This window comes from Taudactylus pleione, unplaced genomic scaffold (genome assembly GCF_031769625.1).
Source record: "Taudactylus pleione unplaced genomic scaffold, aTauple2 ptg000454l, whole genome shotgun sequence".
Classification (NCBI taxonomy): domain Eukaryota; kingdom Metazoa; phylum Chordata; class Amphibia; order Anura; family Myobatrachidae; genus Taudactylus; species Taudactylus pleione.
In genome coordinates, this window is record NW_028284856.1 from 13,862,672 (window position 1) to 13,885,660 (window position 22,989).

General features: G+C 42.5%; 1 protein-coding gene across 1 annotated transcript in view; it reads right to left on the minus strand.

Annotated features, from left to right (window-relative positions):
- Positions 1-22,989, minus strand: part of LOC148505457 (uncharacterized) — a 218,204-nt gene that overhangs the window by 52,506 nt on the left and 142,709 nt on the right. Inside the window, exon 4 of the mRNA XM_088448269.1 lies at positions 11,616-11,721. Coding sequence (XP_088304395.1) covers positions 11,616-11,721 — 106 coding nt within the window. The remainder of the gene's footprint in view (positions 1-11,615; positions 11,722-22,989) is intronic.

Here is a 22,989-nt window from a genome sequence, read left to right on the forward strand (position 1 = left end):
GCCCCCCTAGGGACTACCTGTCCTGTATGTGATTAGCAGGGAGCATTTCCCATGGGAAGTCACTGACAAGCCGCTTTCCCTGCCAGTAAACGCGGCAGAGAGAACAAGGGCTCTAGCTGACTAGCCGCTCACCCTGCCAGTACACGTGGCAGAGGGAGTGCGGGCTCCAGCTGTAAAGCCGCTCGTGCTGCCAGTACACGCGGCAGCCCTTTATTATAACACACTCGTTATATGAGTCCCGGATATTTAATAATAGGTAGCCGTGCAGCATTCTATGTATTTCCACACTATGGACTGATATGATATACTGATACTGTGGGACAATCATGGTATATATTATACCTATTATATTCAATGTCCGGTGGAGATCTGTATATTAAACTCTATTAAGTATAATAAGAGAGCTTGTCAGCTCATGTATTTTGCACTCTATACAGGTAGCTAATATAAATGCGATATTGAGGGACATATAAGTATTTGGTGTCCTATTTATTTATTATTATTATTATTTACATTCATATCTATTATTAGGCACCAACATATATTGATTATAGGGGACATAGCGAGCCTAGGCACTCACCCACCGGCAGCGGGCTTACCATCCCGGGGCGGGTGTTGGAGAGTGTCCCTTGCTCGTCTATCACAGGCTGACAAGCTGCGCTCCTGCCGGGTCACCTCCAGCGCTGATCCGGACAGCAGTGAAGCAGTCTGTGCGGGCCTTGGCTACTGCAGAGCCAGGGTTTCTTCAGTCCTACCCCTCAGATCCAACCATCTTAACAACATATGCCTTTCAAGACTGACATTGTACTGTGTTATAAACTATTTGATCCATCTCAATATACCGGACACGGTATATCCATGGTGCATCAGGATTTGCACATCATTATTAACTTTACCTTTTAACTTTCAAGTATATGGTCCACTATCATTTTACAAAACTCTGCTATAAATTTTGCCTACTACAACCACTTACCAAGCGATTGGAATACACCACTATAATATGTATCCAATCTATGTGGATACAGCGCAATCCATTTTATTTTGCTTAGTCCATTACATTCAATTAGATAATTCATGTAGTTGGACTGATCTGTCTACAACTTATTAAAATACCATTTCTGTTTTTATATGACCATTGATTCTCGTTTATATATCCTATTAATTTTATCAATGGTTTACATTGATTGATGTGGGGTACTGCAACGTGCATATTTATTGTATACAGTATCATTTAGTTGATTGTTTGTGAGCGCTTGTTGGTCCTAGCTTTATGCTTACTTATTTATATATTGATTATAGTCAACATATTTAGCATACCATTGAGTATCAATAATTAGAGCACATATGACTGAGCACCTATTAGTATTTTACATACTATTTTTAAATCTGTTTTTGATGTATATTTTGTTGTGTTTTTACTCTTACCACTAAGTGGTTATTAATTTTTCTAATAAAGGTTATATTTTATGTTGATTAATGGCAAGAATCAGTGCACTCATATGGGGATTCTTTTTTCTTTCGTTGTAAAGTTTATAAAGTAGCAAGTGTCTGAGAGGACCACTATGCTCTTCCCTTGGTCATAGCAGTGATGAGTTCTACAATAGTGGAAAATGACAGTTATGAATCTCATTAGTGGTGATGTGATTCTAGAGAGGTCAGCTCAGTGTTGTACTACCTAGCCTAGAGGTACATAATTTAAAAAGGCTCAAGTGTTCACCAGGGACCCTCAAAAAGAGATTTGGACTTCAAAAGACTCGACCCTCCAGGTAGGTACTGATAGTAACTGGTGAGAATAGGCCTGGACCACAGGATAAATAGAGAGGTAAAGTGCATGTCATAAGGGCAAGGTCCAGACACAGGCAGAGAGTCAGGGCAGGCAGCAATTAGAATAGTTTGTTCATGGTGTGGTGTTCAGCGCAGGCAGCAGACAGTAGAATATCCAGGAAACAAGCCAAGGTCAGAAAGCCAGAAAAAAACAGTCAATAGAACAAGTCAGTCATTCTCCGGGAAGTACAGTATGTACTTACAGTGCTTCTGTGTCAGTAGGTGCGCCCCTTGGATGCCTACTGGGAGAAGAGGACTGATCAGCGCCATGGTGTAAGTAAGTATGTAGTGTGAGTGCGTATGAATGCTTAATAAAAGTGTTAAAATATTCGATGTGTTTGTCTAGTTTTTTTGTATATATTTTCTTTACAAAGAGGGCACAGGTGCCACCAGCCACTTCTGTCTAAGTGCCGCCATGCCGGGGCCAGCTTGAAGGGACCTGTAATCCTACTGTAAATATGACTTACTATTTATTACCCATTAACCCTGCACTGCCACCACCAAGGGTGCAGTAAATTACTTGGGTTTCACCACAGCCCTGGTGTATTCTCTGGAGAGCGGATCCTTTTTTACGGAGGGTACCCACTTTCCTAGGAATCCTAGGGCAGGGGTGACCAGTTTGGTGCTGGATAATGCTTCCACAAGGGGAATCCATGATATGTGTCCTCTGGCTATTGCATTACCCCTCAGCTGGTTGAGCCTAGTGCTGGTTCCTGGAAATACAGGAGAACCTCACGCTGTTTTTCTCAATTTTTCCAGTAGCAGAATGGGCTCAAAGGTCTGGCTTGGTTATGCTTTTTTTTGGGGGGAGGGGGACCCCACACCAATATTTTTCTAAATTTTAACAGAGTCTGTGCCAATATGACTGACATGATACAACACAATCATTATCACCATTGAATCAAAATAGACAGGAAAACTTAGTAAATCCTTGATTTTGGTTGTAAAAAACTCATGCGAATCCCAGCATTGCCCAGCGTGTTTAAATGGCTAGACACAAGTTTTAGTAAATTTATCCCTAAGAGAACAAAAGGTAAACAAAACAAGAGCTGCTGCAGCTCAATTATCAGAACCACTGGTCTCAAGACCACAAGTCCCAGGATCAAATCCCATGAAGCAAATAACCACTTTGTATTGCAGATGTGTGACACTATACTTCTAACATTGCCTCCATCCTTGAGAAGGGGTCAAGGGGGCCCAATATTGAGGATTGGGTGGATTTTCCTTATGGAGGATTTTCTTCAGTGTGTAAATGTCTGGTTCAAATCGACAACCTCTCCTCAGGTCCAAAACCCTTCCAATAAAGCAAATATTGTACCTGACCCCAAACGTGCTTTGAATCCAGATTTGTTTTAATCTCATATTCAGGCTGGTTATTAACTAGGACAGAAGATGGACACAGGGGAGACTTTAGCATGAAATTTGGTTGAGTGGAACACTGGTTTGGATAAGGAACAGTGGAAGGTTCTTAATGAAGACAGCAACTGTAACTAAAAACTGGAAGGACTCCACCTTTTGATATTTTTTAAATAACTAACATTTTTCACACTTGGCTGCCTTTCAATCCAAAAGCGTCATCTTTTCAAAGTGGTAACCAGATACACAGTAGAATGGAGAGCAACCAGATGACACAATCTGAGCATTGTTGTAAGCAAATTCTGCCCAAGGAAAAGATTCTGCAAAGTCTCTATGTGAATGTGAAACATAGATTCTCAGGTATTGCACAAGACTCCCCAACATAGAACAAATAGACCTCCAGAACTGAGCGATGAACCGAGATCCTCTGTCAGTCACGATGTTGGTGGGGATGCCATGCAGCACATCCAATTTTATGTCAGGGGGGAGACCAGGCAAATGCACCAGTTTACTAAATCTATCATTGTAACCCAGATTGTGTTGAATCCTCCGGACTAGGGCAATTCAACAATAAAGCTGAGATGTAGGCCCACGGCCTTATGGGAATGGACAATGGCATAAGGGGTTCCCAATGGCTGATCTATGTGGCCACATTTTGTGCAGGATATTACATCACTCCTACAACCTTACCTAATGGATTGCCACTATACCAACCAATCAAGACAAGATGCTGATGGTTCTAAATATTCCTGTATGTCCTGAGGTCTTGCAATCATGTCCGTCACTTAAAACAGCTTGTCTAAGATTCTTGGCAACAAAGCCATACTGACCAGGGCTGTAGCTAGGGTAGTGCGGCCGGTGCCATCGCACAGGGCACCACAGGACAGGGGGCGCTGTTTGAGCCTGTCAAATTTCTGTTTATTATAATTTTTGCTTGTAGCTTCCTCTTATTGCATCCCCAGCATCTCCTGGTCTCTCCTATCTCTTCCCTGGCCCTTCCCCATGAAGCCATTCCCCTTTTTCTGGGTGCGTTATGTCCCTTTGAAAAATGAGGGGGGCGCCAATGCTCTTTCTGGCACAGGGCACCAAATAGTCTAGTTACGGCTCTGATACTGGCCATGACTTTGCAAAGGAACTTGACTTTGAGCTGAGCGTAATTGTAGATCTCCAGTAAGACCAATAACAATTTTCTATAGGGTGAGATAATGGGAACAAGACAAGGTGGATCTGAATGCTGATAAAGAAAGCACATAGAAAGAGCTTAAACCCTGAGGTGCTTACACCCAGGTCTATATGTGATTTTAGTATTTAGTATAATTGCAATAGCCAATTGAAATAGAGGACAAATTGTACCAATCCCTCTATAGGGAATATGAAGCAGCAATGATAAATGACTGCATTAAATTCTATTAGTTTTTTTTGTCAAGGAATTAATTATTTTTGCATGGGCATTTTCTGTTCAGCGTTGCATCTTCTTCTAATTAGGAATACCATAGTTTGGTACTCAAGAGCAAGGCAATATTCATGAGCACTGCTAATTTATGAAGCCTTGGAAGACAAGTCTCATCAAACTATTAGCCAGTAATATTTACAATATTTCTGCACACTTAAAATAACCATCTGGGAGATTGTTACTTATAATAAAATATATTCACGTTGTTCCATTACTATATTACTTAGTGTTCTTTGGAGAACTAAATTGAAATAGATAGCTATAATATTCAAAGTATAATATTCAAACTCAGCCACTTGAAAAGTAAAAGGATTTTTAAAGCCATAGCTTTAGCAGATACTACTTACAAAAGAACTATCAACTATGATAAGAATATTTCACAGATAATTTATTTAGAGAAAACATATTAAATGCTGTCTTTATCTGCAACCCCAAACCGCTCTACATAGCCTTCTAGAGGTGCCTCAGGGACACAGTGGATTTTCTCCATTTGTGAAGGGACTTTTTTGAGATCTTTTGTGTATATGCTGTTGTAGAGAAATTAAATGGATGAATGGATGTACTTGCGGATGTTAGTGTGACCTAGTTTTGGTGGTTCAGTCGTCAATACTTTATCACAAAACTTTTCTCTAAAAGAAGCCATACTTCTAGTCACTGCTGGCTACCAAAGTTCTCTTTCTTTAAAGGCAACCAGAAGACCCTAGAGAGACTAGATTCTATTTAAGGTAGTTTATGCAAGCATGCCAGTTTCTTTTCCATGACTAAATGGTAGGCCTGGGGGGGACATACTAGACTATATGTCGTCCGATCCGGCATATCGGAGCGATATATCCGGCACATCGTCTAGTGTGTACCTGACAATGAGTGCTCCCGCATGTCATCAGCGGCATCCTCCTTCGGCCCTATATGCAGGGCTGATGGGGAATGTCGTTAGCAAGGGCCATCCTGATGAATGCAGCATGGCTGTTGCTCCGTCCCTCCCCACATCGGCAAATGTGTATGCACTTGCCGACGCTGGTTCCCCGCCGAGTCCCGACTCTACCGAGCTCAGGCTGGGTACACATCCTTTAGTGTGAATGGAGATAAGGTATCAGCCAATCAGCTCCTAACTGCCATGTCACAGGCTGTGTTTCAAAAATAACAGTTAGGAGCTGGTTGGTTGGCACTCTATCTCCATCCAAGGCTTAGTACATAGACCCCTACACTTTTTTAATGTGTTTTTGACTGAAATCAGAGCACTGTATTATATTCAGCCTTGATTTTGTGCAAGTTTGGAATCTATACAATCATGAAGTACTGTAGAAGGGGATAAATGAGTGTTGGACAATCATGTCCAGGGCCAGGTTAAGGGGAGGGGGCGACAAGAGCGGTCGTCCTCGAGCCCCCACACACAGAGGGGCCCCCACCTGTAGTGCACCTGCCGAAGTGGGGAGTGGGAGTGGCCTAATTATGTAAAGGGGCTGCTTTCATGAGCAACCAGCAGCTCCTGCATGTAAGTGTGTATGTGTACTGTTTTTATGTGTATGTATGTGCTAGTGTGTATATATGTGTGTGTATGTATGTATGTGTTTGTGTGTATATGTGTTATTGTATATGCAGTATGTGTTAGTGTGTGTATACTGTGTATGTGTTAGTGTGTGTATATGTATGTGTTAATGTGTATATATGTGTTAGTGTGTGTATACTGTGTATGTATAATTGTTAGTGTGTTTGTATGTGTGTTACATGTGCCTCTGCGGCTCTCTGCCTGATTGGCTCTCAGTTGTTATACTAGCTACCTGGACTCTGGCTGCTACGTGCAGTTACTCACCTGTTGGTAGTCTCGTTACCTGACCTCAGCCTGATGTACCAATCACAGGAGACCTCTCCCTTCATTAGGGATTCAAGTCAGTTCCTGCCTGCTGGTGATATTACTAAATTTCTGCACCTAGTGGATGTTCACGTGGTCGCTGCATGCTGTGCATTTCCTTGCTCCTGAACCCTTGTTCCTGTATCCAGTATCCTGCCATTGTATACCTTTGCTCCCAGACTCAGTCCTCAGTGTCCTGTCAATGCCAGTCTTGCTCCTGTGTCCTGCTGGATTCTGCCCTGTTCCCGTGTCCATCCCAGCTCTGTGCCTGTGTCTTGCCAAGACCCTCCAGCTTACCTTCTGTGTCTTCTCCGGTTTCTGTCTAGTCCCGGCGTGTACCTGTGGATTCATCCTGCCAGTACAACTACATCAACTAGTGGTTCTGTTACAAACGCCAACCTGCATTCACCTGTCAGTTCAAACAAATCAAGTACTGGTTCTGTTACAAACTCCCACCTGCATCCTGAGTAGCTGGCCTGCCACAATCAAGTCCATATCCAGCATTGTAGGTTCAACAATATTCCCACCTGCATCCTGAGTAGCTGGCCCGCCACAATCAAATTCATATCCAGCATTGCAGGTTCAACAGTATTTCCACCTGCATCCTGAGTAGCTGGCTTGCCACAATCAAGTCCATACCATACTTGCAGATATTCAGCTCCCTCCGTCCCTCCATAACAATGCGTTCATGTGTGAGTATACTGTATATGTGTGCTAGTGTGTATGTTATATATAAAATATACGTTTGCTGCATATATACTGTATATATATATATATATATAACAACAGCAAGGTCTGGCACTCCCTATAAATAGTAAACTTGACCGTGTGCCCTCACATAGATTTATTTTTTTTTAAATCCGCCCTGATTCAGAGCGAGTGCTCGCAAATAGCGAGCGCCTCTGAATCATGACCTAAGTTCCTTGGGAGCAAGGGTCCCCAACCAGTGGATCCAGCAGGTCTCACATTGTAGCAATTTTAGTGACCTATTGCCACCTCGGATGGAGCGGGGAACATGATCCATCATCCCATATCATAAAGAAGACAATGGATGAGGAATCAAAGCGAAATACCTTGCAACAGGCTGTTCACTGTTACCGGTATTCATGGCAGCACGAATGGCTGACCGATGTAAAGCCATCCTTTCTTTAAATGACCATTCGGACTTCCCAATATAAGAAAGGCCACAAGGACATTCAATATGATACACTATGAAAGATGAATTACAGGTTGAGTCTCCCATATCCAAAATGCTTGGGACCTGGGATATTTTGGATATCGAAATATTCCGTATTTTGGAATATTTGCATACCATATTGAAATGTCTTAGGAATAGGGCCCAAATCTAAACACAGGATGCATTTATGTGTTATATACACCTTATACACACAGCCTGAAGGTAATTTTATACAATATTTTCAATAATTTTGTGGCTCAAACAAAGTTTGTGTACATACATGAAATTTATTTATGTTTCATATACACCTTAAACACATAGTCTATAGGTCATTTCATACTTTATTTTTAATAATTTTGTGCCTTAAACAAAGATTGTGTACTTTGAACCATCAAAAATCAAAGGTTTCACTATCTCAGTCAAGCTAAAAATATTCCGTATTTCGGAATATTTGGATATGGGAGACTCAAGCTGTACTAGTAAGGGATTATGCCTAATGTGGTACATTTTCCCTGAGTGAGGATGATAAAAACTATCACCCGCTATTAAGTAGCGGCAAGTTACGCAAGTACACCTAATGGAGCCCATTTTCGTAGTTTTGCATGCAGACTTATTAGGGAGAGTAATATAATTTTTTAACTAAGATATCATGTAACTTCCGACCTCAAGGATAACAGGGCATAATACTGGTATTGGATAGATTCAGCTCACTATCAGATTGTACCATACTCCAAAGATTCCTATATATTTGTGTGTGTGTGTTTTTAACAGAAGGCAAGTAATTGGTGGAGGGAGGGGGGTAGGCTCTGTGTGGTGGGGAAGGGGCGTAGGCTACGTGTGGCTTGGTGGGGGCCCCCACAACTTATTTGCCCCAGGGCCCCCACAAGTCTTAATCTGGCCCTGATCATATCATTGAAATGTTCACATAGACTAAGGATGAGCGTATTCTTCTTGTCGGACAGACTATCCTATCCACATCTACAATTGTGGAAGTGGGACAATGGCATATGCAATATGATGTGAGTGGGCAATAAGTACAAGAAAGAAATTATAATCTCGTAGTTAGATAGCGGCGAGGAACAGGGTCCCACAACAGCACACTAGTCATGTGAGGTTTCGGATGTGGGAAGATTGTGATGTTAACACACTTCTATGTTAAATGATAATCATACATCCAACTTGTAGCATTTGAATTTAATGCAAGACACATTCCTGTGAATAACCTGCATTCAGCAAAGAAATCCCAGTTCTTCCTAGCTCCCCAATCAAGAGGAGGAAGGAGAGCTTTGACAAATAAAAAGTCACAAGAAGTTACACACTAGGGGGTAAATTTACTAAGATTCAATTTGGTCCCGATTTGTCCCGTTTTTCAACTCTGATAGGATCGATCAAAAATGGCCGTTTTTTCACTTAAATAATCTTGAATTTACTAAGGTCCCAGTTTTGGCAGGCTCGTTTTGATTGATGGTGTATTTGGTCGATTCTGTTCATTTTGAAGTCCCAATTTCAGTGGCTGAATTTCTCTCCCGAACAAGCAGACTGCACATATCAGTGAAATATGTGCAGACTGCTTGTTTATTTTTTTTTATTTTTAGGATTAATTTTACTGAAATATTTGACATGGGGTCCCCCCAAAAGCCTAACCAGCCCCGGACTTGTCAGCCTGTCCTGGTACCTAAAATTATGGGGAACAAAATGAGTAGGGTTCCCCCATAATTTAGGTACCAGAACCAGGCTGCAGGGCCAGTCCTGGTTTTAAATCTAGGTGAAAAAAAATTGCGTATTGGTTTATTGTTTTAAGAAGACCTTGGATGCCTACTTTGGACAAGGGGACCACTCCAGGTAATGTGGGTGAGTATGTGTGTGTGTGTGTATGTATGTATGTAATAAAACTGTACTTTCATGGTGTGTGTGTTTTAAGTTTTTTTACAGGTGAACTACAGGTACAAGCGGCCCATTAATGTCCTGCATGCTGATACTTGTGGTTCTCCAAGTACCAGCATGCTGGGGAGGCTTGCTGGGACCTGCAGTTTGACTGTAAAGACAATGTTGATACTTCTATTTTTTTTTACACACAACATACACTATCAACCCGCCACCGACCGCCTAGGGGTGGCGGGGATAGCCCCGGGCTATCAGCCTAGGCCTGGGGTGCCCTGGAGAGGGGGACCCCTTTATTGGGGCGGGTCCCCATCTCCCCAGGCTGTGGCATCAGCCCCCCACTAAAAAGGGTCTGGTGCTGGTTCTGGAAATTACAGGGGGACCCTACGCATTTTTTTCCCCTGTAATTCCAGACCCTACGCATTTTTTATCCTGTAATTCCAGAACCAGTACTGTTTCCCAGAGCCCAGTGCTGGTTGTACTAAGTACAGTGGAACCCTACACATTTTTTCCCCTGTACTTAGATAACCAGGGCTGGCTATGAAAAGTCCGGGGCTGGTTCTGTTTTAGTGGGGGACCTCACGTCAATTTTTTCTTTAAAATGAACCCTTACAACACACTAGCTATTCAGAAACATACACAAATCAAACTGATTTGTGTATGTTGGAATGTAACTCGCAGCCAGCCATGGCGGCCATTTTTCAACAGTTGAGTTTAAAATAATATAGGTGCAGGGTGTGCGGTGCACTGCACCCATTATAGATACGCCACTGTATCTACAACTACTAAAATTACAAATTACGTGTGGCAAAATACATCATGCAATATCAGCCATGGTCTTGCTCTTTTAACCGTTGCCATGAATGTAAGGCAGTATGACCCATCCCTTTTTCTGCAGTATTCTAATAAAACCTGTAAATATTTGCAGTTTGAAGTTCAGGTGCATATCCACTAGCAGATAGTGGAACGACAGTACGATTACAACATTGTAATTGTACAGTTGTTCCTCTTCCCCTGCAGTGGCTACACTGAACGATATGTTGTTCAGTGCAGGCACTCTCCCTCATCCCTGAACATGCCCAATCTGTCCTTATCGGCAGATTGACCAGCATGTTCAAGCAATGATTGATGTCGGAAACGACCAGTGGGAGCGCGCATCGCTGGTCGTTTCCTCCAATATAGTGCATTATTAATGCACGATTAATGAACGATTACGATGTCATAATCGTTCAATCGCTAATTTAAATCGCCTACTGGCCTTTCACTTCTGAAATCAAGAAACTTGTGCAAGACTTTGAATGCTATGGCGTATTTCCTACGCAATGGTGGGGCTACACAAATAATCAGAGCAGACCTGTACCATAAATTTAATATAATATAGATTAATATAGTCTCATTAATCAACAGGTATTACAATCCACCATAATACAATACATGTTTTAAGCATTTTATACAGCTTCCCAACTGGCTGTCAAATAATACCCCAAGTGTGTCCCCAATAATGTAGTCCCAATTTGTCCAGCATATTACACAATGCTAGGGACCCACATTACTCCCTCCAGAAAATTGTTATACAGATAATTCCAGAGAACAGAAAGCAACTTTCTAAAACTACTATGAGGAGCTTGGCTGTACTATTCAATGAGTAGAGGATTGACTCAGGGAAGTGTGGAAAAACATTGGGAATTTTTGCATATAGGTTAGTATTTTGTAGGAAATGAAATTATGGAACGAATCCCTTATATATATTCACAAATTTCATTCAGTGTTATGAAGATGCAGTTTTACAGCGGGAGACACCATTGCTGGAGGTGAAACTCAATTTACAGATACCCAAAGAGGTGTGAGTTCACTAGACACAGCACAATGCAAAACTGTTGTACAATGTACTTGAGACTAATTTATCATCATCCTCAGTGTGTGCCATTCAGCAATAATACAGAAAACATACTGCAGAATATGAGAATTCTCGGATGTGCAATGTCCCTTGTGGTTGCCTTAATTCAGAATAAGTTAGCCCAATGGTAGAGGTATATGCTGTCTTCAGACCACAGAGGATTTAAGTATTTGCTTACCTCTAAGTTTGCTCTCTTGGGGGGCTTTGGCTAACCAGGACACAGTACTGCAGTATGTCTGAAATGTTATAACCTCATCTTCCGCAGCTGGTATTTGTTCACATAGCTGAAATAAAGGCAAACAGTTATGTCAGACTCTCTGCATATTCATTTCACTTTTCCAAATAGTGCTTCTTATTTAGCCAGTTTTATAACTTTGACATTTCTATTATAGATGCATACAACCCTGTTGGATGAATTTATTCTTGTCTTGAATACATCTTAGCAAATAAAAAAGAATATTTGTTTTGCTGCTTTCAGCTTCCTTGTACCTCTGAACACTTTTGGAATATATTAGAGGTTTTAGTATAAGTGATGCCTGGCTGTCGTTTTTCATCACACATTAGCGATGCATGTCATTGTGCAAATGCTGCATATAATGCAGTGCTTCAGCTAGGGCATAAGATCAAGCTACTGGAAAATATTATTTATATAAATAATATATCCATAAAATCCTTCACAAATGTTGCTCTGCATTTAATGGTTTCCTAGGACTACTTTTTAATATCAATTATTTACTAAATGGCTCTTAGAAGGCACCTGCCTACTGTGTATGGTGCAGCAGATACAAATAATTATGTGATTCCCCCTTCTTGCTGACGAATATGTGCCAGATTTTCAATTATTGGTCTGGTCTGGGATGCCTAATGGAGTGGTTGGGGTCCTGGTCAGACCTCATGGCGGAGTGTGCCGGTCACAACTTTGTCCCAGGGAGCCTGTTCTGGGCCTTCCACTGGATGGATTTCACATAATTTAGACCAAAACTTCACAGAGTGGTAACTTTAGATCCCAGAAAACATACTAGGGGGTTATGGTCCTGGTCAGACCTCCTGTAGGTGTACGCTGGGCAGATCTTTGACCCCAGTGTGACACCCCCAAAGAGGGGCATCACTTGACCCAAGGAGGCTCAGAAGGAGCACATGTTGCTATATAACAGTCATGGGAATATATATTGTGAAACTATTTTGGATGACTCCTGTGATTTCCAATGTGGCGGCGGAGTGATACAGATCTGGGTGATTTGCCCAGTCAGAAAAAGAGGAGCAGGGTGAGACACAGGAAGAAGGGGGTGCTGTGACTGTCCTTGCTGTGTGAAGGAGAGCAGTGTCTGAGTGGGAGAGCCATGCCTGTGAGGAGAGTGCAGTGCAGCAGCCAGAGGTAGTAGGCTGTGCAGGGGAACCAGTGCTGAGAGACTGGGATGTGACAGCACAGAGAAAAGAGACAGAGAAGAGCAGCTGAGACTCTCCACTTTGATCTGATGCTGATGTGAAGCCATCTAGAGAGGTCTGTACGTGTAACAGTGAATAGTCAGACACAAATCAGACAGGAAAAACAGAATTTCACCACTGCTACAGCCAATACTGACTACCAACTAATAATCCCCCTCAGTATCTGTGGGAGTATGGTGACTATGCCTTAGTAATTTACCTCAGGAGAGGTGATTGAGTTCTGCTCCACTGACTGTAATGGCACCTGCACCCTAAACTTAGCAGAGAACTCTGACTACATAAACTACAGTGCCAGCTTTGCCAACAGATTAGTATTCTGTGGGGATGATACCAAATACAGTATTACAGCTACAAACCTAATTAGCAGCTATAGCTGAAGATTACATCTGGCCCAGAAAGTTATTATCTGCATGGAAATATATATATATGCATATATATTTGCAAATTTGCAATGCACCAAGGACTGCCTTTTAAGACTTATTTACAAGTGAACTCAAAACAGGAGTATAATCTGTTATGGATCCGGGGGCAGATTCACAGGAACAATTAATGAGCACCACCAATATTGAAACAACTAGGTTTAAGTCAGGACATGTGAGTCCTACAGTATCTAAGGCAGAGTGAAATTAATATATATTGATTTGCTTAAGTGTTATTAGTATAAAAGGAATACTTATTTAAGGATTCGCTATTACATGGTTGTGTGTTATATGTCAATTATCTTAACTACGTATGGAAATGCTATAGTACCATGGATGTTACTCATTTTACTGTTTAAAATGGACAAACTTTTCCATCATCTAAAGTCAGAACCGTGGTCTGTTAAATAAACTGAGATTTTCTAACCCTGCGTGATTCTTGGGTCTGGGGTTGGTTTGTCTTCACCTCTCTGCCAAGGAAGAAAGAGAAAACATCCCTGTTGCAGTGTACCTGATTCTCAGAACCTACCCAATCCACCGGACATTGTTGGTGAGTGTCACCCTATAGCGGGGAAGGGTGTCACACCAGGAGCCTTTTCTGAGCCTTCCACTGGATGGAAGGCTTGTTTGTTAGTTTATTTGTCTGTCCGGTTATGCATTCGGACATCCCTGCACCGATTGGGATGAAACTAACTTGATCCAATTGGATCCTGGCCAGTTTTTAGGGTGGTTAGTGTCCAGGTCGGACCTATCGTTGGTGTACGCTGGGTAGAACTTTGACCCGAGGAACCTCTTCTGAGCCTTCCACTGGATGGATTTGGATGAAAACTTCACAGAGTGGTAACATTGAATCCCAGAAGACATACTAGGCGGTGGAGGTCCTGGTCAGACCTCCCATTGATGTACGCTGGGCAGAACTTTGATGCGGCGACACTGGGCAGAACTTTGACCCGGGGAACCTATTCTGGGCCTTCTACTGGATGAATTTGGATGACATCACATAATAAAACTTAATAACTAGAAGATTTAAACACAGGTACTGCCAGGTACTCCAGCTAGTTGTGTATAAATGTTTATGTATTTTATTTATAAAGATATTAATATATATAATTATTTTGACTTGTCTTTAATTTGTTTTGCCATATCAGTATACAGTACTTTATTTTATTTAAGCGCATTTTCACTAGTGGTTATTTTTTTTACATCTAGAACACACGCAAAAATGAATCAGCCCTGGAACATGCTTCAGTATCACAAAACTGGCAAAGTCAGACAGTCAAATTCTAAAAACCCACACCGTACCCACTTCCAGGTGATGGTAAAGTACATAAATTAGTATAATATAGTTAGATAATTTCTTGCTAAATTAAGATGAAAGTTTTGTAATATTCTGAGAAGCAGATGCTTTGTTATTTGTACCTATCTATAGACACATCCGTCTAGTGACAGTCAAGTTGCAAAGTCCTCTGGTGTTGAAGAAGTCATGTTTGTATTACTGAGGGAAATGTACTGATTAAATCTGACTTCATTAATCCAAACACATATAACATTTATTTGTCCTTGGAGAATTGTTTTGCCAGGAGGTGAAAAATGATTGCTTTTTGCTTAGTTCACAGCTACCGAGGATTAATAAAATGAGATTTTACACTTGGCTGTGGTTGTAGGGCATATGTCTGTAATACTGTTAAAGGAGTAATGCTGGGAAATAAACACACTTACTGGTCATTCTCTTTTCATAACATAACAGAGACATGCAATTTTTCTTTGTATTTGTGATTTTATGATTATGTCATAATGAATAAAGGGCCTGATTCAGACCCACTCGCGAGCGGCTGACCGCTCGCAAGTGGGTCGATGTTATGCACTGAGCATGCGCACGACGGAGGGAGCTCCGTCGTGCGCATGCGCCAGACGCGACGAGCGAAGGAAAGTCCTTCGCTCGTTGTGTCCGATCAAAGGGGGCGTGCTGTCAATGTTGATTGACAGCACGCCCCCTTTGGTGGGCGTGCCGGGGGCGTGCCTCCCTGACGGGGGCGTTCCCACGGGAACGCCTCCCGTCAGAAGCCGGTCCACTGACATCACTAGTGATGTCAGTGGGAGTGATTTTGGCTCTGATAGAGCCAAAATCACTCCGGAGCTTGCGGTTGAAAACCTCAACCGCAGGCTCCGGCTCGCAATTTCGATGGTCGCGATGGTCTCGACCATCGCGGCCATCACAAAGCACGCTCGTATAGCCTGTGGGTGGTGACCCACAGCTATACGAGCGTCCAGGAGGACGCTCCATGAAAATGGAGCCCGGCCCTCATTCAGAGCGTGCGCTCTGCTCAGAGCGTACGGCTCTGAATGAGGGCCAAAGTTTCTAAGTATGATTCATAAATAACACAATGTGAATAAAAACAATGTAAAACCAATTTGGTTCGGCTACCCTCTGATGTTAAACGCTGTAGCTGATTTGCTTTTTAAAGCATGCAATGTTATAATGGAACTCAATCATTTGCTCTCACACTCGCTTCCCCGTGTACTTGTGTTATGACACTTTTTTGGATGCCTCTTATTTTATTTTAGATCTGAGAAGTCAGCTCATGTCTATGGAATTCATCACCACTAGAGTTTTACATACAGTACATTAAATGATGTCCTGCATTTTTTTTTTACCATTGACTTGTCTAGCCCTCATTTGTCAAAGACCCACACAGGGTTCAAACACGTCGGCAACAGGTGGACTCAGGGCCAGATTCATTAAGGATCGCTCACAGTTGGCTGATTGATGCTTACTGTGCATGCATTGCAGTGTGTGTGCACGAAGGCACCACTGTGATTGCACTGTGATCACGGAGACCACGCAGAACCATCGCAGGGTGATTGACAGGCAGTGAGTATTTGGGGAAGGTGATGCGGTGGTCGGAGAAAAGCAGGTGTGCCTAACCATTTGAACATACATATATACAGGTGCATGCATGTTGTGCATACATTTACATGGACAATCACACTAGACATACATTTACAGGTACCGTCACACTGGGTACACAACTACAAGGGCAGACACGTGCATATATTAACATGGACAGTCACACTGGGCACTCATTATAGTCTTTTGATGAGAGTGAGCGAGGTTAAGGAATATGAATGGAATTTATTCATATGGGGATTAATGGGTACAAGGAAAATAATTGACAATAGAAATTGGTACGTGCGCTCTAATCAACAATACTGTTGGTATAAATGGGAGCATCTTACTGATAAGGTCACCACTCAACCTTTAAGATATTCAAAGTAAAAAACAAACATGTAAGAATGTTTGTACCAGCGAGCGCTCAATCATATAAGGTAGTGGGTTGGTTCAGATATAATATATGTACAGTATAATCACTATTATAATAACTACACACTAGGAAAGAAGGGGTGGACAGGTGAGGGCAACAATATGGGAAAAAAATATGAATAAACTGTTAAAAAGTGAGGTATAAAAGTATATAGAAAAAAATAGAAAAAAAATGGAGCAATTGAAATGCAAATAACAAGAATCCAAGAATTATTACTTGGCAGTCAAATCCTTTTAATTATATAGAAAGTTCCATTGTCCTTAAATAGGCATATTTTTTTTCCATATTGTTGCCCTCACCTGTCCACCCCTTCTTTCCTAGTGTGTCGTTATTATAATAGTGATTATACTGTACATTTATTATATCTGAACCAACCCATTACCTTATATGTGGGATTAAAACTCATACCAATCATCATTCTTATTACTTCCGGCTGTATGTTGTATGTTTAGTCTTAATATTGTGATACCTTATTATTTTCTTGGTATTAGCAATTTCACAAATCATAACAGGGATAACTGGAATTTGTATATAAAGGCAGAACACCATACCATATATGATTGAGCGCTCGCTGATACATACATTCTTACCGTACATGTTTTTTCTTACAAGGAAAATAATTATTAGAATGGGGTTACTGTATATTGAAGGATTGCTATAATGAGGCTGGATGAGTTAATGATTTTGTTAATTAATGATGAATGTGCTGATATTTTGTCATTTAGCAAAAAAAAACAACAAAAACAACACACATCTCCTTGCAGTTCACTTTTGTGACATTTCAGTAAAACAAGACTTTTTTCCCAACTTTATTAGACTTTCTTTACTGCGTCAGGGGATATGAACCAAAATTTATTTTGTTTTCTGAAAATATAAATTCTGCTGAAAAAAAACAAAGAAAGTTGGAATTGTATTTGTACTGCAGACAACAAAACAGACTCAGCACAGGGGTGAAAAAAGAATCAGTGGTTAAGGGGTTAAATAAATCAATTGTGACAATCACACAAACTTTATATATGAACTTTATAACTCTTAATATGTTGTATAATAGTGCAGTTTTGCTAAACAAATAACCTCCCCCGCACATAGGATTAAATGAAAAAGAAAAAACTTAAGGTGGGTACACACTATACGATATATCGTTCAATCTTGGCAGTTATGACAAATCTGCACAACCATCATATAGTGTGTACATCCAATCTATCGTTTACATACGTTGTTCACCGCATCGTCACATCTGAAGTGCTTTATGTCAGATGGGACGATGCGATATACAATGTGATGCACATCGCATAGTGTTCAAAATGCGTAGGGTCCCCTGTACTTTAAGTACCAGCACAGGGCTTTTCTGATCCGGTCCTGGTTGTGGACAAACGGGACAAAATGAGTAGGGTCCCCTGTAATTTCCATAACCAACACCGGACTCTTTCTAGCGGGGGAGTAATGCCACAGCCAGGGAAAACTTTTCACCGGTTTTCCCGGCCAAAGCATTACCCTTGACCGCTAGTCAGCCCAGCCCAGGCATCCCTCAGGAGGTAGGGACCCCCCCAATAAAGGGGTCCCCCTCTCCAGGGCACCCCAGGCCTAGGCTGATAGCCCGAGGCTATCCCCGGCACCCCTGGCCAGTGGGTGCTGGGTTGATGGTATAGTGTTGTGTAAAAATTTGAAATATTAATATTGTCTTTAGCTGTGGTACTACAGATCCCAGCAAGCCTCTCCTGCATGCTGGTACTTGGAGAACCACAAGTACCAGCATGCAGGGCATTACGGGCCCGCTGGTACCTGTAGTTCCCCAGCCAAAGAAATACTTAAAGACAATACACACCGCGAAAGTACAATTTTATTAAAACACACATGCACACTCATACTCACTGACACACATACAGTACTCACCTAGTATCCCTGATGCCACCATGTCCCCTTCTCCAGTAGGAATCCATAGGGGTACCTGTAAAAAAAAATCCATACTCACCTCTCCTATGTGATGTTCCTGTCCTCTTTGGTCCCTGTAAGCAACCAGGCAGTTAAACCAAAAAACCCGAAACCATGCCGGACAGGAGGAAAGGTATGTGTTTACACATACCTTTCCTCCGCGTAAATGATTGGGGCACACATGTGCCCAGTCATTGCAGGAGCCGCCAGCCAATTAGCGGGCGTCTCCGTCGGAGCTGCTCGCTGATTGGCTGTGTGCGGTCAGCCTGTCTCCTCCATAAACGTCAATGGTGTGAAATCTCCATTGAAGTCTATGGTGGGAACGCTACATTGTATCCAATAATGTAACCACAAGGTTACTTGAGGCACTGCAACAATGTTTTTTTCTTTTTTTTTTATTAAGGGGTTGTGGCTAAGACTCCCACGATTAGACAATCTGCCCCCAGACTCAGTCATTGGAGCCCCTGCCACCCATGCCCTCTTGTTGACATCCAGCTCATGGAAGATCTGCAGCCGCACTTATTCTCAGGGCCACCGCACAGGTCTGCGGCTAGAACTGCCACCAGGGAGCAGTGGGATGGGGAGTTGTGGGTGAGGCCTGAGTCACACTGGCATGAGAAGCTTCTGAGGAGCAGTGACATAAATGAGCGGGGACAGGCTATAGATAAGCGGAAGCGGCAGCTGATGGTCTGACTCGGAGCCCTCCACTAGTATATGGTTATGGTGGCTTCTCAGGTGCCGGCAAGAGGTGCCATGTAATGGGCAGCTGTGACGGTACACTCCAGGTACATATTTATAGCCCTAAGAGGGGTGAATATATTGGGGGCAATGGAGGAGGTGCCCCTTCACTGCTGGCACCTGGCGGCAGGCGCCTCCATTGTCTACCATAGTTCTGCTTTCCGAATAGCTGAGTCAGATGAGTCAGACAGTGACCCCTTTACTTCACTTTCTCATTATCCCCACCTAGGAGGAGGTGTGGACAGAGCAGCACAATGAGTTGAACATCTTATGAGCACGTCTGTATGGCATAATATGAACTGGGGCACTACTGTGTAGCTACTATGTGGTATAAAATGAGCTTCAAATATTAAAAATCTACTCAGAGAAGGTATGGAGCTAAAATGATGCGACTCAATTCATTTTAGCCCCACCCCCTCCCTACAGACCTCTAATTCCCTGTATTCTCTCCCCATCCTGCCCACTTCACTAGCAAGTGATGGGATGCGGGAGATCTACCCACTCTTCCGGGGCTGCAGGGGACTACCTGAAAAATTGGGAGTCTCCCACACCCTTATAGCATCCAATGGTGAGTTTCTAAGCTTCAACTGTGCCATCATAGATCTGCTTAGCAAGTTATGTATGTTAACGTACTATGTCACACTGCAGCCTATACTTTGCTTACTGTATAACTTCATGCTGTTTGCATATTCCATGTTATGTATATGTTTGCCTTGCATTTCCATGTGCATATTGTGATTGCCTTTTATTGTTTACATTTACAGTTTTACCTCATACTCGCTTATGCGCACGTACCTGTGTACATTCATACAAGCTCCTCTATTGAATAATAAATTCCATTCTTCAGACCACATCTGACTGGATTATTGGAAGATAGAGTATCGGTTATGCTGTCTGCTCCACATTTGTCAGACACTTAGGACCTCATTCAGAGTCGGTCGTAAGCGGCCGCTCAGTCGTACGCATCCGATGTTTCCAAACCACGCATGCGTACGGTTAGTTGTGCGCATGTGCGTACGAGACCTTGCGATCCAAAATGCTGTTGATCGTACGGCTTACGAGCAGGAAGTGGCTTCCGAATGTTGATTGACATGAAAGGCCGTTTGTGGGTGTTGACGGGGGTGGTGGTCTAAAAACGTAGGCGTTCCTCACCGTTTTCAGGGCGTTTCAGGGGCGTACATAAATTTCCTGCTATGACCAACATAGAAGGCCGGAAGTAGTAAAACGTCACTCTGCAAGCAGGTTAGAGGCCTGGCTGATCATCCAGCTTGAGGTTGGGTATGTGCTCTCTCAAGCACCAGAGTACAATCGATACTATCGAATGTGACTGATGTTATGTTTGATGTTTCTATTTTGTGCCACACAATGCAAACAGCTAATAATCGTTTGTTGTTGCTAATAACACTGCTAATTGGCTTGTAATTGATTCAGTTGTGTTTGCATTAGAGAATAATAAGAATAAATATATTTCATGGGGATGGCTTATTCTATGTGTTTTTTTGTTAACTTTTGATGTAATTTGCACACAACACAAGTGGCCACAACCATGAGAAGAAAATTAACATACAGAGACTGACTCGATCGCTAACTGCTATCACTCGCTAGCTAGAGGAGGTGCTTTGTTCATGTATGGGCGTCACTTTGGTTGCAATCGCCCGGCCGAGCGATTGTTTTTTTTTCTGATTCTCGATCGTTAGGCGTACGACCGAGCGGCCGCTTACGACCGACTCTGAATGAGGTCCTTAGTGAGGGGCAGAACAGTGTATTTGGATGGAATGGAGAGGATTGCTCCCAGAGTGACGAGAAATGGGTGGAATGTCATGCTGACATGTCCTCGTTTGAGTGGCCACGCCCCTTGTGACGCATGGCCCCCCTTGTCTACCACAATAATTTTTTTCTACTTGCACCACTCATTATGGAGTTATAATGTGATAGAGAATGCTGCAGTTGATGCGATATATGAAATATTAGGAACAGATGATTACTGGTAGAAATGTTTTATATGAATAACATGGCAAGTGTGTTACATGTGAGGTGAATATTAGATCTTATAGTGAGTGAGTGAGTGTGATACATGTTATATACCGGAAATAGCAGTATATTCAATTGGGTGCGAGGTTTAGCGAGGCTGAAACCTCGTGCCCCTCGTGGCCAATTTCGGAATCCCGCGGGTATGCACACTCCCGATACTCACGGGATTCAATTAAAAAAACAGTGGACGCGGGGTTTTCATCGCTGAAAGAAGACATAGCACTGAAACAGCTCTGTTATGTGTGCTTAATGATCTTCTGAGAGACAGAGGTGATTGTTCAATGTTAATCCTTCTGGATCTCTCTGCAGTGTTTGATACCGTGAACCATGAGACTCTAATTGAGCGCCTAAAAAATTTCTGTGGACTGGATGGCACAGTCCTTAGCTGGTTCAAATCATTTCTGACCGGCAGGTCACAGAGAGTTTCTTCTGGAGTAAACTCTTCATCATCAGCGCCACTTCCATGTGGTGTCCCACAGGGTTCTACACTATCTCCCATGCTTTTTGCAGTATACATGCTACCATTGGGTGAAATAATCAGACATCATGGCCTGGTCTACCACTGCTATGCAGATGATACACAAGTGGACTTGTCCTTTGCTCCAGGTACAAAGGACCCCATAACAACCCTACATGGCTGCCTAGCTGAGCTTCGTGAGTGGATAAGTGCCATTTGGCTGTGACTGAACTCTAATAAAACAGAGGTCCTTATGATATGTCACATGACAGGGCTACAGCATAGCCAACCAACCGGATTTACGATTGGGGGATCAGAATTACAAAACACTGAACATGTGCGGAATCTTGGTGTTGTCCTGGTTAGTGGCTTGACACTTAAAGATCAGGTATCATCCACAATCAAATGCTCATTCTTTCATCTGAGGAACATAGCCAGAATCAAGCACTTAATTCCCTCAGAAGATCTGCCTAAAGTCATACATTCATTTTTATTATCAGGCCTAGACTACTGCAACGCCCTCTACCTTGGTCTCCCAACAAAAGAATTGCACCGCTTGCAGATGGTACAAAACACAGCTGCCAGGCTATTAACCAACCAGTCCCGTTCCAGCCTCATAACACCCATTCTCTACTCCCTTCACCAGCTGCCTGTCAGATAGCGAATTGTTTTCAAGATTGGCTTACTAACTTACAAAGCCCTACATGACCATGGCCCAAGGTACTTGAAGCACTCACCATCGACAGCACGCCCCCTTTGTAGCGAGACCCATAGCGCCGGCTTGCCCGTCGCTATCCGGGTCTCGCATATGCGCACGATGGAGCCGTGTCCTTCGTGCGCATGCGCACTGGGCCAACATTGACCCACTTGCGAGTGCTCAGCGCTCGCGAGCGGGTCTGAATCAGGCCCTGTGTTTGAAGGCATATTCTCCAGGCATCTGACAGTCAGGTAATGCCCACCTTATTTGATTGTACTCTAGTAGTGCTGCCAGAAGGACATGGTGCAAAAAATAAATATTTACTTAAATGTATAGAGTGTTTGTTCCTCAGAATAAAGAACAGTTCAAAACTCAGAGCATGTAAATAATCAGCAGCAGTATACGGTGTGTATTGTGCTTCATAGTTAGTCATTTTTTATGTTTATTAGAATCTTGCTGTTATACTGTGGAAAGAAGTGGATACATTTGAGCTGACTTTTTTACAGAGG